Source organism: Echinops telfairi, unplaced genomic scaffold, assembly GCF_000313985.2.
Source record: "Echinops telfairi isolate 266 unplaced genomic scaffold, ASM31398v2 ScPeMD7_23;HRSCAF=83, whole genome shotgun sequence".
NCBI lineage: Eukaryota > Metazoa > Chordata > Mammalia > Afrosoricida > Tenrecidae > Echinops > Echinops telfairi.
Window position 1 is genome coordinate 24,497,791 of NW_022103920.1, and position 19,037 is coordinate 24,516,827.

The 19,037-nt window shown below is 40.5% G+C and overlaps 1 protein-coding gene across 1 annotated transcript in view; it reads right to left on the reverse strand.

Moving 5' to 3' along the window:
• ING3 (inhibitor of growth family member 3) overlaps window positions 1–19,037 on the reverse strand; it is a 27,328-nt gene that overhangs the window by 4,231 nt on the left and 4,060 nt on the right. The window contains exons 4-11 of the mRNA XM_013005965.2: window positions 18,546–18,559; window positions 18,188–18,253; window positions 5,638–5,734; window positions 3,715–3,786; window positions 2,834–2,953; window positions 2,408–2,565; window positions 1,602–1,795; window positions 1,201–1,393 (exon numbers count right to left, since the gene is read on the reverse strand). Of these exons, the coding sequence (XP_012861419.1) occupies window positions 1,201–1,393; window positions 1,602–1,795; window positions 2,408–2,565; window positions 2,834–2,953; window positions 3,715–3,786; window positions 5,638–5,734; window positions 18,188–18,253; window positions 18,546–18,559 (914 nt within the window). The remainder of the gene's footprint in view (window positions 1–1,200; window positions 1,394–1,601; window positions 1,796–2,407; window positions 2,566–2,833; window positions 2,954–3,714; window positions 3,787–5,637; window positions 5,735–18,187; window positions 18,254–18,545; window positions 18,560–19,037) is intronic.

Here is a 19,037-nt window from a genome sequence, read left to right on the forward strand (position 1 = left end):
CCCTGGAAGGGGGTCACAGGTAGGTCATTGTGATTGGTTCCCCCTTTCTTCCTCCACCTTCCCCTTGCCGTCCTGGTATGGCTACTTTCAATATCGGCACGAGGAGTTTATCTGTCCTGGATTCCCTGGGTTTCTTATCTGCACTCATGTACATGCTCTGATCTAGCCAGATTTGTACGGTAGAATTAGGGTCATGATAGTGGCGGGCCGGGGGCAGCATTAAAGGACCAAGGGAAGCTGTATGTGCCATCGGTGCTATACTGCACCCTGACTGGCCCGTCTTTGATGCCTGATACCTGATCCTATCGACACCTCATGATCACACAGGCTGGTGTGCTTCCTCCATGTGGGCTTTGTTGCTTCTAAGCTAGATGGCCACTTGTTTACCATCAAGCCTTTAAGACCCCAGGCGCTCTATCTTTTGGTAGCCAGGCACCAACCAGGACTGTCCATTTTGACAGGAACAGAGAACCTCATCTTCCTCCCTAGGAGTAGCCTTGAACTGCCCAACCTTGCTGTGAGCAGCCCGATGCTTAACCCAAAGTCTCACCAAGGCTCCTTTTGGTTTAGCAAAAGGCAGGTTCATAGACTTTGGAAATAATGTTCTAGAATACATTTTTTCAGTCTGCAGAACATATTTATAATGAGTTTACTTCTATAGAAACTGATGGGGGTAAAATAGGGTATATTTTAAACAGCTATCATAATGCTATCATTTAAAAAAGTTAAAACCATTGAAATAATCAACAGCTGGTTATTAATTAAATAAGCTTGCTTATAACTATATAACAAATAACCAAAATGAAGTAAATGACTTTAAAGAAAAACAATAGTTAATAAACATGACTTAGCAAAATAAAGGTTGCAAAAAAGTATGCATTGTGATTCTTCCAAACTGTCAAGTTCATACACACACTTGTGCACAGAATCTGAGGGTAGGTGAGTAGTACATCAAAATGTTTAATGATAGCTCATATCTAAGCACTGATACTGTAAGTACATGCTTCTTCATATGCTTTGCACTTATAGCACAGATACCATTTGCATAAAGGAGAGAAAAATATAGTTAAAAAACCAGGGTATTTTAAATGGAGTAAAAGCAGCGCTTAAAATTTCTTTTTTTTGTAAACCGATAGCTCTCTCTCCCTTTCCCCATTTTATTCCAATGGTATGCTCCTCTAGGCAAACAGCAGGTTTTACCTGATTGCAAATGCAGTAGCGTGGCTCATTGGGGTCATAAGTCCAGTCGACCTGATTGTTAGAATCAGATTCTGGGACTACTGTTGTCTGCTGAGAGATTTCTTGAACTGCCGTGGATGATGAAGAACATGAGGATAATGAAGAAGAGGAGGAAGAAGATGATGACTGCTGGCTCGAAGATTTGTTGTTATTTCTGAGGGGGGGGGGGCGGAAATGGATCAGTTTTATTTACTTAACATCCAGAAGTAGTTGCCTGACAGTAAGTCTTAAGTGTATTGACTAATGAGATTGAAAGCATAGAAGAGCATTTAACATCAAATTAGAAATGCACCGTCAATGCTGAAATTCACGCTCACCCTGTTGGGTCAGAGGAGGGAGAGGTGCCTCCCAGGGACACTTACTTGCTCTTTCTCCCACTCCGAGAGTCGGCTGCTGCTGAGCTGGCGCTCTGCGTCAATGTAGTCATGAGCGCCGAGGATGAGGAATAGCCAGCCGCTTCCCGGGGCATTGAAAACTCTTTTCCCAGCTGAAAGTCATTATTCTTAAATGCTTCATAACTGGCTTTTAAACTTGATGTTCTTCGTCCCTCTTTCATCTTAAACAAGACATTCATCGACAGTGTTAATGTACATAAACACATACGTTGTCTTTTCCGTGCCTTGCAAGTTCTAGTATCGTTTGGTCCTGTTCAGTTCTGATTTATTGTTCTTGTTCATCACTGTAACTTAGGCTATTTTGTATTAAAGATTTAAAACCAATGTTTACAGAGATTTGAAATGATTTGGGATTTGGAAACTTGATTTGGAAGAGTTTGGAATTGCCCGGCGTTGACCACTTCAGTTCGGCTTCGGGGTGAGGCTCACAGGAAGCCCTGGCGCTGGTAGAGATCAAGGCATGCTCACCCTCGCGGGTGCTGTGGCCTGCAGCCAAGAATGCCGGCAAGATGAGCAATGGTCTTGGGAAGGGATCTGCGTGATATTGTGTCACTCGATTTTTTACTTTTCTTTATCAATCAGGTACTTCCTGTGCTTTCAGTTTGCTAAATAAATGGTCAGACCATACAGCTTGTTTGGTTTTAAAATGAAAAAGAAAAAAAGAAACTGTATAATAGAAGAAGTCTCTATTCACTCATCTACAGTTATCTCTATTAAGGCTTGCCAATGACTAAGACACAATGTACTCTGTCTCCAAGCCTTTCCCTTTGTACCTGAGCTGTGGCTTGAACTGCTTGAGCTGCTGCCATCGTAATTGCTCCAGCACCAGTTCCTGACGATAACGAGCCAATGTTGTAGGATGCCAGGGGTTGGGAGGAATTCACATTGTAAGCGTTATTGGAAGAGGCTGTGGAGTTGTTATTTCGACAGCCTATGAAGAAAAATAAAAATGGTTGATGGTCAGATAGAATGCAATATTGCTGAGTTTAAAGTACAGTATTTCCTAGCGCAGATATAAATGTATGCCATTATACATCGAATTGACTGAATTATCAATTTTTTGTTCTCTCTCCCATGTAAAGACTTTAGCTAGACAAAGAAACTGTATTATTCACTCATCCTGACAGCTTTCACCTTGCCTTACAGTCTAAGGCAAACAAAAAGCCAACAGTCATGTTCAAGACAGTAAGATTACTTACTGAGTGTGTTTTCCTTGGAGGCATCTGATGTAAGAGTAGAGAGAAGAGCTTCAGATTTAAACTTCTTTTCAGGGATATGATCTGTGGTGGTATGGTGAGTCGTTGGGTTATATTTCCTTTCTGAATAGATATAAAGAATACATGTCCTTTTAAGCTTCAGAGAACTGTGGAGAAGGCACCTAACCTCTATCCAGCTATAAACCCACACAGCCCTGCTCTGGGCTCCTTGTGGAGCACAGGAAAATATGTTTTCTCAGAAGATGGCCAAACAGCAGACCTCTCAGATGGTTTTGATAAGGCCTGACTTCTTGGACATTTAAGATAATTCAGGAGCAAATTAATGAACATAACCCATGATGATGCGCCATGATTTCACATACAATATGAAGAAAATCTTGCTTTTAAAACAATGCCTAGAATTCAGAGTAGTCTTCAACCAGCCTTTCCGTTAAACTATAACTGTCTGTAGAACTACAAGTATGTCAGAAATTCACCCAGCCACCTATCTGACCATTCTCTCTCTTACTCGCTGACTAAGCCCGGTGGCCTCCTTGCTCATTAGACAGTGTGGCAAAAACAAAGACAAAAAGAGAAGGGCCTCTGGCCCTGGGAGTTTCTTGTTGGTTTGCTTGTACTCTGGCTAGAAGAACCGGATAGTGCTTCCTCTATGCATTCCAGGGAAAACAGCCTGTGCCCAAGGTAAATATGTACTTCCCTCACGAGGAAGATAACCCCATCCGTAAGTGCAGTGGAAAGGTACATCCCACTAAAAAATGGAAAGGACATTTTTGCAACAGATTCTGTAAAACTAGTGAAAGAGCACAAAAGAGGAACATGGTGAGTTTCTGCTTGTATTTAACATTTTCATGGCACAAACTTACTTTCCACTGGCGTATGGGAATGGGCGTGGTGATTATTCACAGGCTGTGAAGGAGTATCTAATTCCAAAGATCCTAAAATCAGAGAGAAGCACAGAGATAGAGCACCATTAAATGCTGTTGTCGAACCTCAAATGCCACCCCAGGGCAGGCGTGGCACCCTGCTCCCCAGCAGGGTACCCGCGCTCTAATGTATGCACATGCCTTCAGTAGCATCTCAGCCAGGGACGCCTGAGGGTCACCACTGCTAACCCCACCTTGAGCTATGCCTCACTCTAAACTATACAATGCTCATTTCCCAGTGTTCACCTTACATACAAAAGGGCTCCAGGCATGCTGATGCCTAATTGGGCAGCTCGCCACAGGGGGTACCACACAGAGGGATGAACAGTCTTACCCACTACTGATAGAGGCGACAAACTCCACCTCATTTTACTGAGTGGAAAGGCTTTTAAGAGGAGATGCTCTAGGCAATGGGGACATTATTGTAGGAAAGAAAACTCTTTGATCACTTAAATGACTGACGAGAATAAAGGCTTCCTGAAGGCAGTTAAGACGTTTTCCTTGTGAAAGAGTATGGAATGAGATTGCTACCACCAAGCTTTAAAACACTTTAAAAGAAATTGTCTGGGCTTTTTTTTGATCCCTTGAGATAAAAGTATGACAGAAAACTGGGTGAAGCAGCTTTTAAAACTTGATCCAAATTAGTTTCACAAGTCTGTGTCCTTAGTAAGGATAGCTGACTTCCATTCCCTGCAGTATTATTGGGCATGGATTACAGTGATTTAGGACAATCACCAGCCTTCCCAAAACATCAAAACAATGATAGAATACTTTACTGTCCACAGGTTTAGAACTCCCTCAGGAGAAAAAGCATCACAAATAAATTATCACCTAAGCTGGAGCTACTTTTGAATAAAAGCACCTTGAGCACGAGGAGGGATTTTTGACCAGTTTCATTCAAGCTGATGCCCAGGAGATGGTGAGGTCCATGACCCACCCAGAAAAGAAACGTTCCTCTACATGTGGAAACATGGACGTGCTCCTGCTGTGGAAATGCTCCCAGAGGGAAAAAGGTTTCAGCCCTTTAAATTCTAGTGGAAATTAGCTGTAAAATTTATCTCAATCAACATTTTGTGAATAGCTTGCTCTGTGCCCACTACCTCCTTTTCTATGTATTTTCATATCTAGGTTGGGAAAAAATGCTAAATTAAAGCGGTCAGGCCTCCTAATTTGGGAAAGCTAACCCCAAGAAGTAACAACGGCAAGTTCTAGCAAGGGACAAGTCGAACCTTGCAAAACAATTTAAAACAGTTATCTACTGCTAAAGGAAAGCTTTAGAATTCTCTGAGAAAAAGAGGTCCTCTTATGGGCTCAATTCCCATCAATCCCATCTAAATATATACAAAACAGTATTTACATTTATAAATAAAGCACTACAGAAATACTGTGTTTTTGTTAGTTGAGGAAGGCCCTTGGGAAGTTCTTAAAGATAAAAACAATGGCCTTCTACGTTAAAATAAAAAAACAAAAAAAACGGGTCTTCCTCAAAGTTGAAAGAGGCAAGGTGATGTCAACACATGCAATGACAGGTAGGTTAAGGTTTTTTCTCTAGATTCCTAACTTGCTTCGAAATAGCTCTGCTTTTAAAAATCCTTGCTATTGCATTGCATTAGCTTATGTAGGTAGGTATGTTTAAAGGAGAAGGATGTTTCAGAGTGAATGATGATAACCTGCAATCTCTCTCTGCATTCATGTCCCACCATCTCCGTCTGGGAGGGTGCAAGCCACCTCCCCAGGAAGCCACCACCCACCTAAGGGCAAGCTCCAAAGAGGTGCTGTAGACCATGGTCTTCTCAGTGACTAGATGTTGCACACTTAAGTCATATTGCCCAACAGGGATGGGAAACTGTAAATTTTACTTACGCCGCTCTAATATTTCTGTAATCCCAGCGTTATCAGCTTCCAGCTCCATTTTAAACTTAGCCAGTTCCTGATCCAGCTTCCTCAAGTGTCGGTCTACCTGTTTCAGAGAAGATCAAAGATGCTCACCCAAACTGCAGGCGTTGTGAGTGTCAGTGTAACCAGGCCCTTCAATCCTCATTCCTCTGTGTGACTCGGCTTGGGCAAGTCAATTAGCCAAAGCCTCTGTAAAATGCTACTAGACTAAATAATCTCTCAAATTCTTGTCATGTACTAACACATTTCAATAAATCGTAATCTCCAATTTGATAGCTATTTTCTATCCCCTATTTTTGGAAGTGGAAATACGAAAATTAAAGCAAAACCGTGTGTAGGGACCTGAGGGTGTGAGGCAGGGCAGGAAAGTGTACAACTCTCATGATATCGGTGCTTTGAGGCCACCCGCACTGCTCCTTAAAGTGATGAGCCCTGGAGACCCTCAAGTCTACAGAGAGGCTACTAATTATACCAACGCATGCATTTCCGTAAAGCAGGGAAGTAGACCACAAGATTTGCAATCACTTATGTAAGTGTCCACAGAACCCTATTCCCCGAGGACCTGGTTAAATACGTTATTGCAATACCAGAGTCATGGAGGTGGCAAAATGCTATTTTCTTATTCATCTACAGATCTGTTAACTGCGTTCAGAAAATTACTTTACTCCAACTAGTGACAAATGCCTTAACATATTTTTGGCATAATATTGGGTATATTTAAATTTTTCTCATAGCTTTGGTAAAAACAAGACAACAGTAATCCTTTGAAAATACTTACATTATCAACACCATCCTTTTTCAAAGGCTAATTTCCCACTAGATCACCTATAGTGATGAATAATTTCCTAACAAATAGCACAACGTGTCGAGTGAGAGTACAAGGGTTAATATTTATATTTTTAGCTAAACAACGTGTCTCTGACACCCAAAGAGACCTGGCATGTGCCGGACACCTATGGAGAGGCCAGGTGAATGGGCTCAGGGCTCTCTCTTCTAACCCTCACTTTATCATCTTCTGAGGTAGGTTATTACTGTCTTCATTTTATAAATTAAGAAACTACGCTTCAGAGGGGATGAACAACATGCGCTAAGCCTTAGTGCACAATGCAATGCATTTAGCTTTGAACAATCTGTAATAAATCATGCTTCACCATTTATACCTAGCACTGCCCTTTGAATGCGTTGTTTTTTAAAATTACAATGCACATTGAAAAAAAATAGGATGTCCTATTAGTTGTATTTTTTAAGTCAGCAGTAATGAGTGTAAGCTTGTGATTTTTCAATAGTTTAAAGCCCAGCGTTGAGCCCACTTTCTTCGGTCAGTTTTCTGTCTCAGCTCAAGGTGAGATTAGAATATTTAGCACCGTAGGATTACATATTTATTGGCATGTGCTTCTGTTCAAAGAATCTGTGAAGAATTGGGCATCCTTTAATGGACCCTCCCTTCTAATGGTAAATGTGAACATAGACCTCAGTCACAGATGCACTGTCAAAATTTCATCTCAAGGGATGAATAAGAAAATAAGAAAAAAAAGAAAAAAGTAACAAAGTTATAAGACCAGCTAATGTGTTACAATGACGTTTCTTATCCATAATTATTCCAATGACAAATATTGAGTTCCTACTATATGCTTGGCACGGGGTTAGATTGAAAATACTTGAGTAAAGGGAGAGAAATCTCTGCCTTCAAAGGCATCAAGAATTAGCTGTCAGATCAAAACCCACCCCGAAGAAATGGTGAAAATACAGAGCCTCCATGCATGCAATCAACAGTGGTCCCAAGAGCTGACAAAGTGGCGCACAAAGAACAAAATCGAAACCCAGGCTGTGGTGGACACAGAGGGGTTTGGAGTCAATCAGATGGCGAGGGGTGGATTCTATTCCAGTGGAAAGAGCTTATATTCGGATGGAAAGAAAAGAGGAGTGAGCAAACAATATATAACACAGAGGCAGAAAACAAGATGATGGTCATACTCAAACAGATAAAAAAATATATAGTATTCAAACAATGTACCAAGATAGAAAACCATGAAGGGTTCAGGAGGGAGGGGGAAGGGGAGAGGGAGGGGGGGAAATGAGCAAATGATATTGAGGGCTAAAGTAGAGGGCAAATGTTTTGATATTGACGAGGGCAACAGGTGTACATATGTGCTTGACTCAATGGATGTATATATGGACTGTGATAAGAATTGTACGAGCCCTCAATAATTAAAAAAATAATAATGAGGGCAACAAATGTACAAATGTGCTTTATACAATTGATGTATGTATGGATTGTGATGAGTTGTATGAGCCCTCAATAAAATGACTTAAAAAAAAAAAAGATAGAAAACCAAAGATTATGAGCAAAGCAAGTCAAGTATTATGGTCAGCGAGAGGAGTACGTGATAGACCACTGTCTGAACCTTGGTGGGGAGCAGCGGGTGAACTGAGATGAAGACTTTGTTTTCCTCACTACACACCTCCACTCCCTACTAACTCCCGCCATCTCTGCTGCATTTCACTCACAATGACTGACGAGGTTTACTACATGAGAAAGGATGAATCCTGAGAAACGCTGCCTGAAGATAATGAAATTTGATTCTAAATAGTTCACAAAAGGCAATGACGTCCAAGGAATTGATACTTTAAAAACCAAGTTGATAATGAAAATAAATAAGGATGCCTCCTCATAAGGAAAAATATGAATGGATTATGTTAATTATTAGGCCATGAGAAGTACTTTTCTTAGTCTCATCTTTGCTGTAAACCAATTTATAATTCAGAAATGAAGCTGACCTAGACTTAATTTGGGCTACAGAGTAGAAAGAGTCCTACTCAATATTTAAGTAGTCGGCTGAATTGAACTTGACTAAAATCTACGTGCCATCTCTCTATTGATAAAGAGTTTTGAATGGGCAAAGCATCTACTGTAGCTAAATCAGTGTGATGACCCTACTGCTTTCAGGCAAAGCAAGAATCTAACTCAGGTTTCCTCACCATGCACAGCTGGTCCCGTAAGACAGACAATAACAACCGAGAGTGAGAATGAGATGGATTGATTTCCCCTGAGACATCGGTTCCTGACACAAGGATCACCAGTCTCATTACTGTTCAGTTCCCTTTAACGATCCACAAACCCTAGTCAAGGAAGTTTCCTTACTCTTGACCCAAACTGATACCAGCTTTATACCAAAATCTATCACACTAATTTCTGTCAATATTACTTGTCAGCATGTCCATAACCACAGAGCTTTAACCACATCTGGATCCTATACAATAAAGAACAAAGTCCCTCCTCACCCTTAACATTTTTGACTCTCCCGGTTTTCTATTTTTACACTGTTTACACGTGTCATTCAGGGACCCAAACTGATCTAAATACAGGTTTTAGAAAGGTTTCTATGTGTTCTAATGCTCCCATGGTCAAAGACGTCCCCATGGGGACGTCTGCCTTGCCCTTAGGAGCACTGGGGTTCCAGTGGTTCAGCATCTCTACTGGTAACGAAAAGTCACCAGTCCACAGACAGCAGCCACCCTGGGAACGATGTGGCAGTCGGTCTGCTTGCACAGAGATTGCAGCCGTGGAAACCCCATGGGGCAATTCCACTCCATCCTGTAGGGTTATCGTGAACCATGACTGACTTGACCATGATGGGGTTTAGCATGCCTTTTCTGAGTTGGCATTCAGTCCTTCTATAAGGTTCTAAGTTGAAATCTAGGCATTAGAGAATATGTCCATCTGTGCAAACACCTGGTAACAATCAATCATGGAAGAAAACGGAATTGTAGTGACAAATTATTTCTGACCATAAAGTCACGAAAATAAAATTTTACATTTGTAAATTATTCCAACTAGATGAAAATTTAACACAACTTTAGATTGAAACAAATACTTGAGGTCTAACAAATAAATTATGTCCAATCATCTTGTTTATAGGAGTCCTAGCAGCACTGTTGGGAAAGCATTGGATGGCTAACCACAAGGTGCGTGGGTCAAACCCATCAGGTGCTCTCCAGGACGAAGATGAGGCTCGCTATCCCTGTAGATTTACAAAGCTTAAGGAAACCCTATTTAGGGTCCCTGGAAGTCATAATCAACTCAATGTTAGTGGATTTGGTCATCATCTCTTTAAAAGACAATAGGTTAAGGGACACATCAAAAAGTCAAATTCACACACAACATTCTGTAACTAGAGTATCAGCTGAAGAACTCTCACTGATAGGTAAAATGTGGGCCTGAAATACAATCATTTCAGGATATCAAAAAAGGTGAGTTCAAGGGTACTGAACACTGCAAAAACCAGTCAAGCATAACTAAAAGCGAACATTTCATCAGAAGGTATATGAATCAGCTTTTTTGCTTTTCTTTTTAAAAAAAATTAAATACCTTTATTGGGGGATCTTACATCTCTTATCACAATCCATACATTCATCCTTGTGTCAAACACATTTGTACATATGTTGCCATCACCATTTTCAAAGCATTTTCTTTCCACTTGAGTCCTTGGTATCAGCTCCTCAATTTCCCCCTTCCCTCTTCCTAGAAATCAGCTTTATTACATATTACAATCTACTACATCCCACAACAGTGACATCTGGCTGAGGAAGACAAATAAGTGCTGAATAACTCTGAATGTCAGAATTCTAGAAGGAAATAATTTCAACTTAACACTTTTTGCTACTCATCAAATTCCTTCACTTCTCACTTTATCAACTATCTCATTATCCAACTTCAAAATTTTGTATTTATGGCTGAAAGAGCACCGTAAAACTGAGGCAGCTGGCATGAGCATGTAACTAACACAAGTCTAGGTAAAAAATTTCCTTTTTTGAAAGCAAGTAAAACATTCCAATAAGTGAATACAATGGAACATCATACTATATAAAACACTGTGGGAAAACAATTAAATACTAACTTGTTAAATCTTAAAATTTACACATTTAGTTTAAATTACCATAGCTGTATCATGTCTAAGCAAACTTGTCCCCATCTCCCGCTGCTTCCCCACCCCCCACCCCCCCAAAACAAATCCACAGCCAGAGTTGTTTCTGACTCAAAATGACCCTACATAGGATTTCCAAGGCTGTGATTCTTTATTTACTGAAGCACAGAGCCTCAGCCTTCTCTCTCAGGGCAGCTGGTAGATTTCAACAGCCAACCTTGAGTTAGTAGCCTAATGATTACCAGGCATTGCCACTAAAGCGCCTGTGTTTAAGCAAAAACCTCCAAACTCCCTGCCATCCAATCCATTCCCTCTCATCACGGTCCTATAGAACAGAGTAGAGCTGTCCCTGTGGGATTCTGAGGCAGTAACTTTTAGAAGGGTAGAAAGCCTTGTCTGTCTCCTGTGGTGATTTCTAACTGTTGATGTTTCAGCGAGCAGCCCAGAGCATAACCACGACACCACCAGGCCTGCTCAGGCTATACACAAAATCTCTTCTGGGAGTGTATTTGAAACCCTTCCCTGATTTCCTGCTGCTTTCAGAATAAAAGTCATCGCCACCCTTGGCTTTGTCTTCTGATTCGTGTCTCCCTTCTGACCAGAGCCAGGAGGCCTCTTTTCTGGTCCAACATGCATGTCTTCTTCTGCCTGACTTGGCAATTGGTATATCACATGCCTGTCGGGTTTGGAGGCTGCTTCTCTGGCTGGCTCAGCTCATTTTTCAAGCACCACCTCCTCAGTGTACAGTCCAGGGCTCCTCAAACTAAGGCCCGCGGGCCACATGCGGCCCGCTGAGGGCATTTATCCAGCACGCCGGGTGTTTTTGCCCCGTTTGTTTTTTTACTTCAAAATAAGATATGTGCAGTGTGCATAGGAATTTGTTCATAGTTTTTTTTTTAACTAAAGCCTGGCCCTCCAACGGGTCTGAGGGACAGTGAACTGGCCCCCTGTTTAAAAAGTTTGAGGACCCCTGGTGTACTCTTCTAACTACCTTTCAGAACAAGAACAGCCTTCCCCAGTAATTCACATTCTCTCTCATTATTTTTCACTCCCTTCACAACCCTTCCTGCCTGATGTTACAGGGGCAGGTCTGTTGAGAGCCTAAGGGTCCCCACCATGGACCCGTGCGGCTGATGTCCAGGGCTGTGCCCCATGGCATGTTGTCCCCGCCCCAACATGGGGCACTATAACAGGAAGGTCCGCTGCTGACTGACTCAGTCAACAGACTGTGAACAGAAATTACTACAGCTTGAAACACATGTTCCACCCACTCACATACAAAATGGGCAACATTCTCCAGTGTTCACTTTCACAGGGATTTAATGCCCAACATTTATTAGAACTTTCATGTACAAGTTTATTCTGTGGCAGGTAGTATGAGAGTTAGAGGCCAGTGGTTTCTCTCCTGAACAAGTCACTAATTCCCACGTGCTCAGGGACAATTACTTGCATGGCTAGTAAAGCAAACGTCCTGCCCTGAAGCATAAGCTTCTCAAATGCCAGGGAAGGCTGTGGTATTGTAATGTGGACCACGATGGTTCTAAAGGTGGTGCCCAATTGTTAACAATTTAATCTTTATTTATTCATGATACGCAACACGCGCCTTTCCTTTATATTATATGCAAATAGTTATATTAAATACTCCTCTTAAATATATTTTATTTTAAATTTACTAAGTAAATAGATGTAGTGGTGATTGCTGCTGGTGCCCTCCAGTTGGTACCGACTCATGGTGACCCGCATGTCCAACTGAGCGGAACACTGCCCGGTCCTGCTCCATCCTCACACGTGTTCCTATGCTTGCGCCCATTGCTGCAGCCAGAGTCAATCCATCTCATTGAGGGCCTTCCTCTTTTCTGATGCCCCTTGACTTTACCAAGCCTGGTGTTCTTTTGCAGAAACTGGTCTCTAATTTCCAATATACATGAAATGATGCCTTACCAACCTTGCTTCTAAGGACCATTCTGGCTGTACTTCTTCCAAGACAGATTTGTTTGATTTCTGGCAGTCATAGTACTTTGAATCTTCTTCACTGAACAGTGGCACAGCCCTATCTGACCTCTTTTGGCTGCACAGGGAGAAGGAGAGGCAGGGCCACACCAGACAAGACCTACTGCTACAGGCAGAGATCAGACATGCCCCAGCCTCCTCCAGCTTTCTATACTGATTTATTGCAATGGCCACACAGCACTTACAGACAATATTTGCAACCATAGGGATTAGGGAAGTTAAGGTTACCACAAGTCAGCAGAAAACACTGATGAGTAATTGATCCACACCACGACCTCTGCTCAGCCAGCAGTCAAGTCTCTTTCTAGCCCTCAGCCCTCAGCTCTCAGCCCCGACCTCTGCCTTGTTCCACTGGCTGAGAAGCTGCCTACTCCTCTGCTTCAGTGTCATGGTTTTGGATTTGGTCACAGTGTGGCCTGACCTCTGCTGCCTCTGTCACCTGAGAGAGGGAGGGATTTGCAATGGGCTCTTCTTCCCAGGAATTCTCCCCCTCCTCTTCCGAGAACACTCTTTTTTTATACAGAGAAATGGCTACTCAAGGTGACCAATTCCCTTTATTACTGTCTCCCAACCCTATTTGCACAGCTCCATCCAATGATTTGGTGGGAGTTACACACATGGATAGTAGAGTCACATGGAGACATTTCACTTCACCACACTCACAAACACCATAACTCAGATGCACCAAGTCTTTGGAAGGCAGTCTTATTCATTGTCCAACTTTCACATGAAAATATCATGGCTTAAGTCAGTCACACCTAAATCTTCAAAGTGACATCCTTGCTCTTCAATACATAAAAGAGGTCTTGTGCAGATTTGTCCAATGAGATATCATTTCATTTATTGGCTCCTGTTTACAGGAATGCTGATTATGGATCTGTGCAAAATGAAATCCTTGATAGCTGCAATCTTTTCTCTGTTTAGCATGATTTATAGCCCCAGAACTCCAAGAGGCAGTTCAACTCTGCTACAGGGTCAATAAGAGTTGGGAACTGATTTGATGGCAAGGAGTTTTTTGAAGAAATTATTTATTTTTCAATTTCCACTTTTCTTCATTTGAAATCATTTCTTGAAATGAAGTGGCTATTTATCCTTGTTTACTCATCAAAATCAGACCAATCCCAGCATACAAAATGTGATTCTATCTATTGCTTTTTGAGAAATAGCCAATCAACCATAAAGTGTACCTGCCACCAACAAGGACACCATTAGCCTCTCAACGCCAAAACTGACAACTTGGAAAACATACCAGAAGCATAGCCCAGTGCTTCCCCTTCCCACTAGCCTATCCAGGTGATACAGTTGAACAAATAGTTACTGAGCAATAGCTATGCTAGCTCTGGGCACACTAAAAAAAGAAAGAAAGAAAAACAAGACACAGTTTCTGACAGTTCCTTATGCAGATGTAGACATACAAGCAAAAAGGTAAACAATGTATGAATAATGTGATACATCAGTAATCAAAGGTTGGGCCTAAGAGCTGGATGGAGGCTAAGGCTGTAGAGTGGAAGGGTAAAGCACAGACGTACTGCCAACTACCCATACAATAGCTCCTCCCCTTTCTTCCTTTCCAATATTCCTTTCTTAGCTATATTTGGTGTGGCATCAGATTCTACTAATGACATCTCTTAGCCTCTCTTATAGCTGCACATGGTCAACACGATAAAAATATAAGTCACGAGGTGAGACTTCTGGGAAGGATCTTTAAAGGCTTTGACTGAATTGCAAAATGTACCCTTCTGGGTAAACCTCTTCCACACTGCATTCCTGCCCAGAAAGGATGTAGGAACAAAGGAAAAGCAGCCTGACACCGGGAGAATATTGGTGTTGCTGTAAAAATCCTGCTGCCAACAGTTATTTCACACGAGGGGCAAAAAAATCTGTTTAAAACACACACGTGTCTTTTCTGTTACATAGTCAATTCTCTGCTAGATAGAAAGGTGCTTCAAAAAGTCTGTGGAAAACTCCAATCTTCCCACAAATATATGAAGCCCCCTTGGACAAATGACACAATGTCAAGGTTATTTTAATGAAGAAGCAATGCACGTGAGAAGGATGGAAAAATGTTTACCAATCAAGCAAGACAAGGAAAGACATTGCATTGTGGTCAAAGAGGGTGCTGCATACAGGGTGTGTGTGGACGGAATGTGTGGCTGGTGGTGGCTAGGGTTGGGGGACAAGAGAGATGCCATGAGAGATCAGGCAGGAACCAGACAGAAAATACATTAGGAGCAGAACCATGAAGGTTGTCGAGCAGGGGACAGGATACTCACATGTGTATTTTATAGTTAAACTGTACAGGTTATATCAAAGGAAGAAGCACCTTCTACTGTTCAGAAGGGATAAAGTACCCGAGGGGTGACAGATTGGAAAATGACCTGAGGGAACTTTCTAGACTGAATGACAATGCTATCTTGATTGAGGTGTTGGTTACATGGGTATGTTATTTCTCAGAATGTTAACTTAAAGATGTGAGCAGTTTATGTTTCTAATTAGCTTTTTTTGTTTGTTTTGTTTTGTCTTAAGAGTACTCCAACTGGGATGTACAGTAGGTTGGAGAAACAGAGAAAGGGCTAATTAGAGAAACATCTACTCTCCACAACACTATTTTGTTATCTGATATTTCACATTTACAAGGATAGTAAAACATCTACTATCCAAGTAATTTGTGCATTCATGACATGCCTGGGAGTAGTGAACAAGGAGGCACAGGGGAGGATGACACTGGCTGTCACAGGTAAGTTAGGTGTCCATTGGGTGGGCCATGATTCTCAGTGGTCAGGCAGTTAGTTATGTCATGATGTCATTTTGCACAGTTATGTAATGGTGTGATTTTTTTTTTACAGTAATATATTTTGTAGTTCTGTAATGATGTAATTTGGAAGTCATATAATGAGGCGATTATCCTCTATCTTGTGATCTCAAGTGATTATCCTCCATTTTCACATAATGCCAGTTTTCACATAACAATGTGAAGCTTAGAACTTAACCATATTGATAAGTGAGAAGTAGGTGTACTTAGAAAGTAAAATAAACAGCACATGGTCATTAGCTAAAGCTGAGGGAGGAAAGAAACAAACATTAATCTTTACTGGTTCATGTTTCTATAAGAATTCTTTAGTTTATAGGCATGCTTTATGAACTAATTTAGACACCTTCAATAGAGTAACTATTTCTTTTACCTTTTTTGGTTTTGATTTACTTTTTATTCCTCCATTCCATCACTTTAAATTCTCTAAACATAGTGCTGAACAATGTGGTTAAAACACAGGTGCAATACTTTTTCTAAATACATGCAATATTTCTAAGATATGAAAGATTTATATATATGTTAAAAGGATATAACTAAAGAGCTATATGATTTTAAAAACAGATAACTGGTCTCCAAATAAAGAGTAACAGCATTAAATGTAAAGAAGAGTGCTACTAAACAAGTTTTGTGTTAGAATATAAATACCTTCTATGTTTACAGACAAAATCCAAGAACTGTTTTTTTTTAGATGAACTTATCACTAAAGACTCAAGTCCATTTTCAATTTCACTTTCCCCTCTTTTTTAAGCCACTCAAACTGCTACTTAGGTTTCCAGGATAAGTAATCTGGAGGAATTTGTTTGTTTTTTAAAGAAACATACTGTCTGTATTTACACAACTCATCTCAAGAAATGAAATCAACAAGATCCTATTAAACTCTTCAAGCGGGCATTAAAAAAAAACAAACTTCCCCTGCCTCTCCACCCACTTTTTCTCTCCATTTCCACCCTCTTCTCCAGAATTCCCAATACTTTTTTGTTTTTATTCTATAGTAATCAAGCTATGGCCTATTTTACCTTTCTGTGTGCAGTTATCTCTTATAAAAAAAAAGTCTAGCGTACTGCCTGAACAGGAGTCTACATATAAAGCCCAAAGCCATGGCTGTCAAGTTGATCTTGACTTACAAGGACTCTAGGGACAGCGGAGAACTGTTACTGGGGCTTTCCAAGAAGCCTCACCTTCTCCTGCACAGTGGCTAGAGGGCGGTGGTTCAAACTGCCAAGTTTTCCGGTGGGGTGGTAAACTCCAGCGTTTAACCCACGGCATCACCAGGACTCCTCTACATTATATTTTCAGCATTACAGTTTTTTTACTATAAAAAGCAGCTACACCTTCGCTGGTTTTCCATGTTTCCTAGTTCAATATATGCATTTACAATGTCCAATTAAATTTTTGTGTCTGATTCACCATGATGATATGTACTTGTATAGTAATAAAATTGTACATAGAGATTGGAGAAACAAAATATGGAACCGATATGCCACAGTTAACCAAAACTGAGCTTCTGTTTTCTTATCATATTTTCAGGCAAAAACAGAAGTCTTTCCTAAAGTATTTATTTTAGGACAAGATACTTCACATTAAAAAAGTCCCTCTCAGAAGAGCCACATGGAAGGGATGATAAATCCAGCGTGCAGTATAGCACCAATGAAGCACATAGCTATCCTCCAGTTCTTTAGTATTTCCTCCCCTTATCATTATGGTTTTTGTTTTACCTGATTAATCATGTTAGGACTGGTGTATGTTCATTTGTTTAACTAAGATCATTGGATACAAGAAAGCCAAGATAGATAACCCTTTAGAAACAGTAACAGGAGTAATGGCTCCCTGAGGGAATGGGAAGAGGGGTGGAGAGGAAGACAGCTGATAGATAGCATTGGTGACTGTATAACTTCACTGGAGGGAAGCGAACAACAGAATTGTACATAAATGAAGATATTGGATGGTGTAAGATGTGGTAAATAAATAAATAAGGTTCCTGGGGGGTAAGGTAGGAGAAGGGATTAAGGGACTCTGATATCAAGGAGTTTAAGAAGAAAGAACATATTTTGAAACTGTGACAGTAATTGTACAATACTGCTTGATGGGATTGAACTATGGAATGTTTTGTATCTGTAGGAGCTTCCAATAAAATGATAAAAAACCCAAAAGGTTAAGCATTAAAAACGAAGAAAAACTAATAGTTACATCAATTTGAGAAATATTTTATATCCTATCCTATTATCTTGGTGATTTCAATCTCTGAGAAGTCTTGCTGATGAAAAAATGACCATTAAAAAAAAAAATTGTATTTGACTTAGTGTTTCACAAACTCTGCCACTTGATCTACCTGGTGAGTACTACCTATTAAATCATGCAGGTAAACATGGATTCAAATGGGTGTCCTTTTCCTTTCCATCATCTTACCAAGGGTTCTTACCAACGCAGCATTCTCAAAATGACATCTCAGCCATGTAAACCACATTATCTCAAGGATGCACAAAATTAGCATCAATTCTTTTTTCTCAATAAAATATATCTAATATTGATATAACTATTAGAAAAAGTGACTTGGCCAAAATGTAAAGTTCTTAACCTAGTAACTAACACACTGTGGACTGTGACTATTCCACAAAGAAACAAAAAAAAGAAAGTGAAAACCAAATGAAATGGGATCAAGAGTCAAGAATGCAACACATTTTTAGTTGGCTATAGCATTTAAATCAATACCAGGTAAATTATCATCCATAATTCACGTACAAGATATAGTCGGGGCTGTAGTATTACTTACCAAGTCATAAATCTGGTTTGCCAATTGTACCTTCTCGTCTGCATCTTCCAAAGCTTTATAGTAATCCTGTATCAAACATTTTCATTTCAAGGGTAAATTAATACTTTTTAAAAATGTATATGCAGGATACAAAACTACCTATTTATCATTATTTTGTGAGACACTGTTATCACTAATCCAATTTTCAGTGATTATACATTAGCGATAAAAACCTAGTGACAGGTAGGAAGGGGTTAAGTGAAAAATCATAAATTATGGACATCGGCTAAGAATCAAAGACAAATGCTCAGAATTCCTAGCAAAAAAAACACAATTGGGGTAGCATTCCAAGTCTAGCCTACTTCCAAGTTAAAGCTACACGATCTAAGGAGGCTGTTTACCCAAAGTCACACAGTAGCCAAATGGCGGAGTCACGTTCACAACCAAATTCAAGTCTTTGAAGCTGCTCAGAGATCCCTGACGAAACCAGTTCATAATTTTAAAACCTTAGGGTGACCGCTGATGCATCTCTATTTTGGAAGAGTTATAGTCAACAAAACTCACTGCTACTGAGTAGATGGCAACTCATAGCAAGCTTGCAGGGCAGAGCAGAACTGCCCACTTGGATTTCAGAGTCTGGAAACCAGTTTTTGCCATAGCAGTTGGTCTTGCCTGGTGGGGGTGGGGGGTGGGGGAATGCTGGAAGAATCCATGAAGGCTACAAATGCATGCACTTACACTTTATTCTATATTATGGACTATATTACAAATATTTTTAATTGTCAAGGGGGCATGAGGAATTTTTTTTTCCCTCTGAAAAAAGGGCAGTAGCCCAAATAAGTTTGGGAACCTATACTACAAATCCTTATGG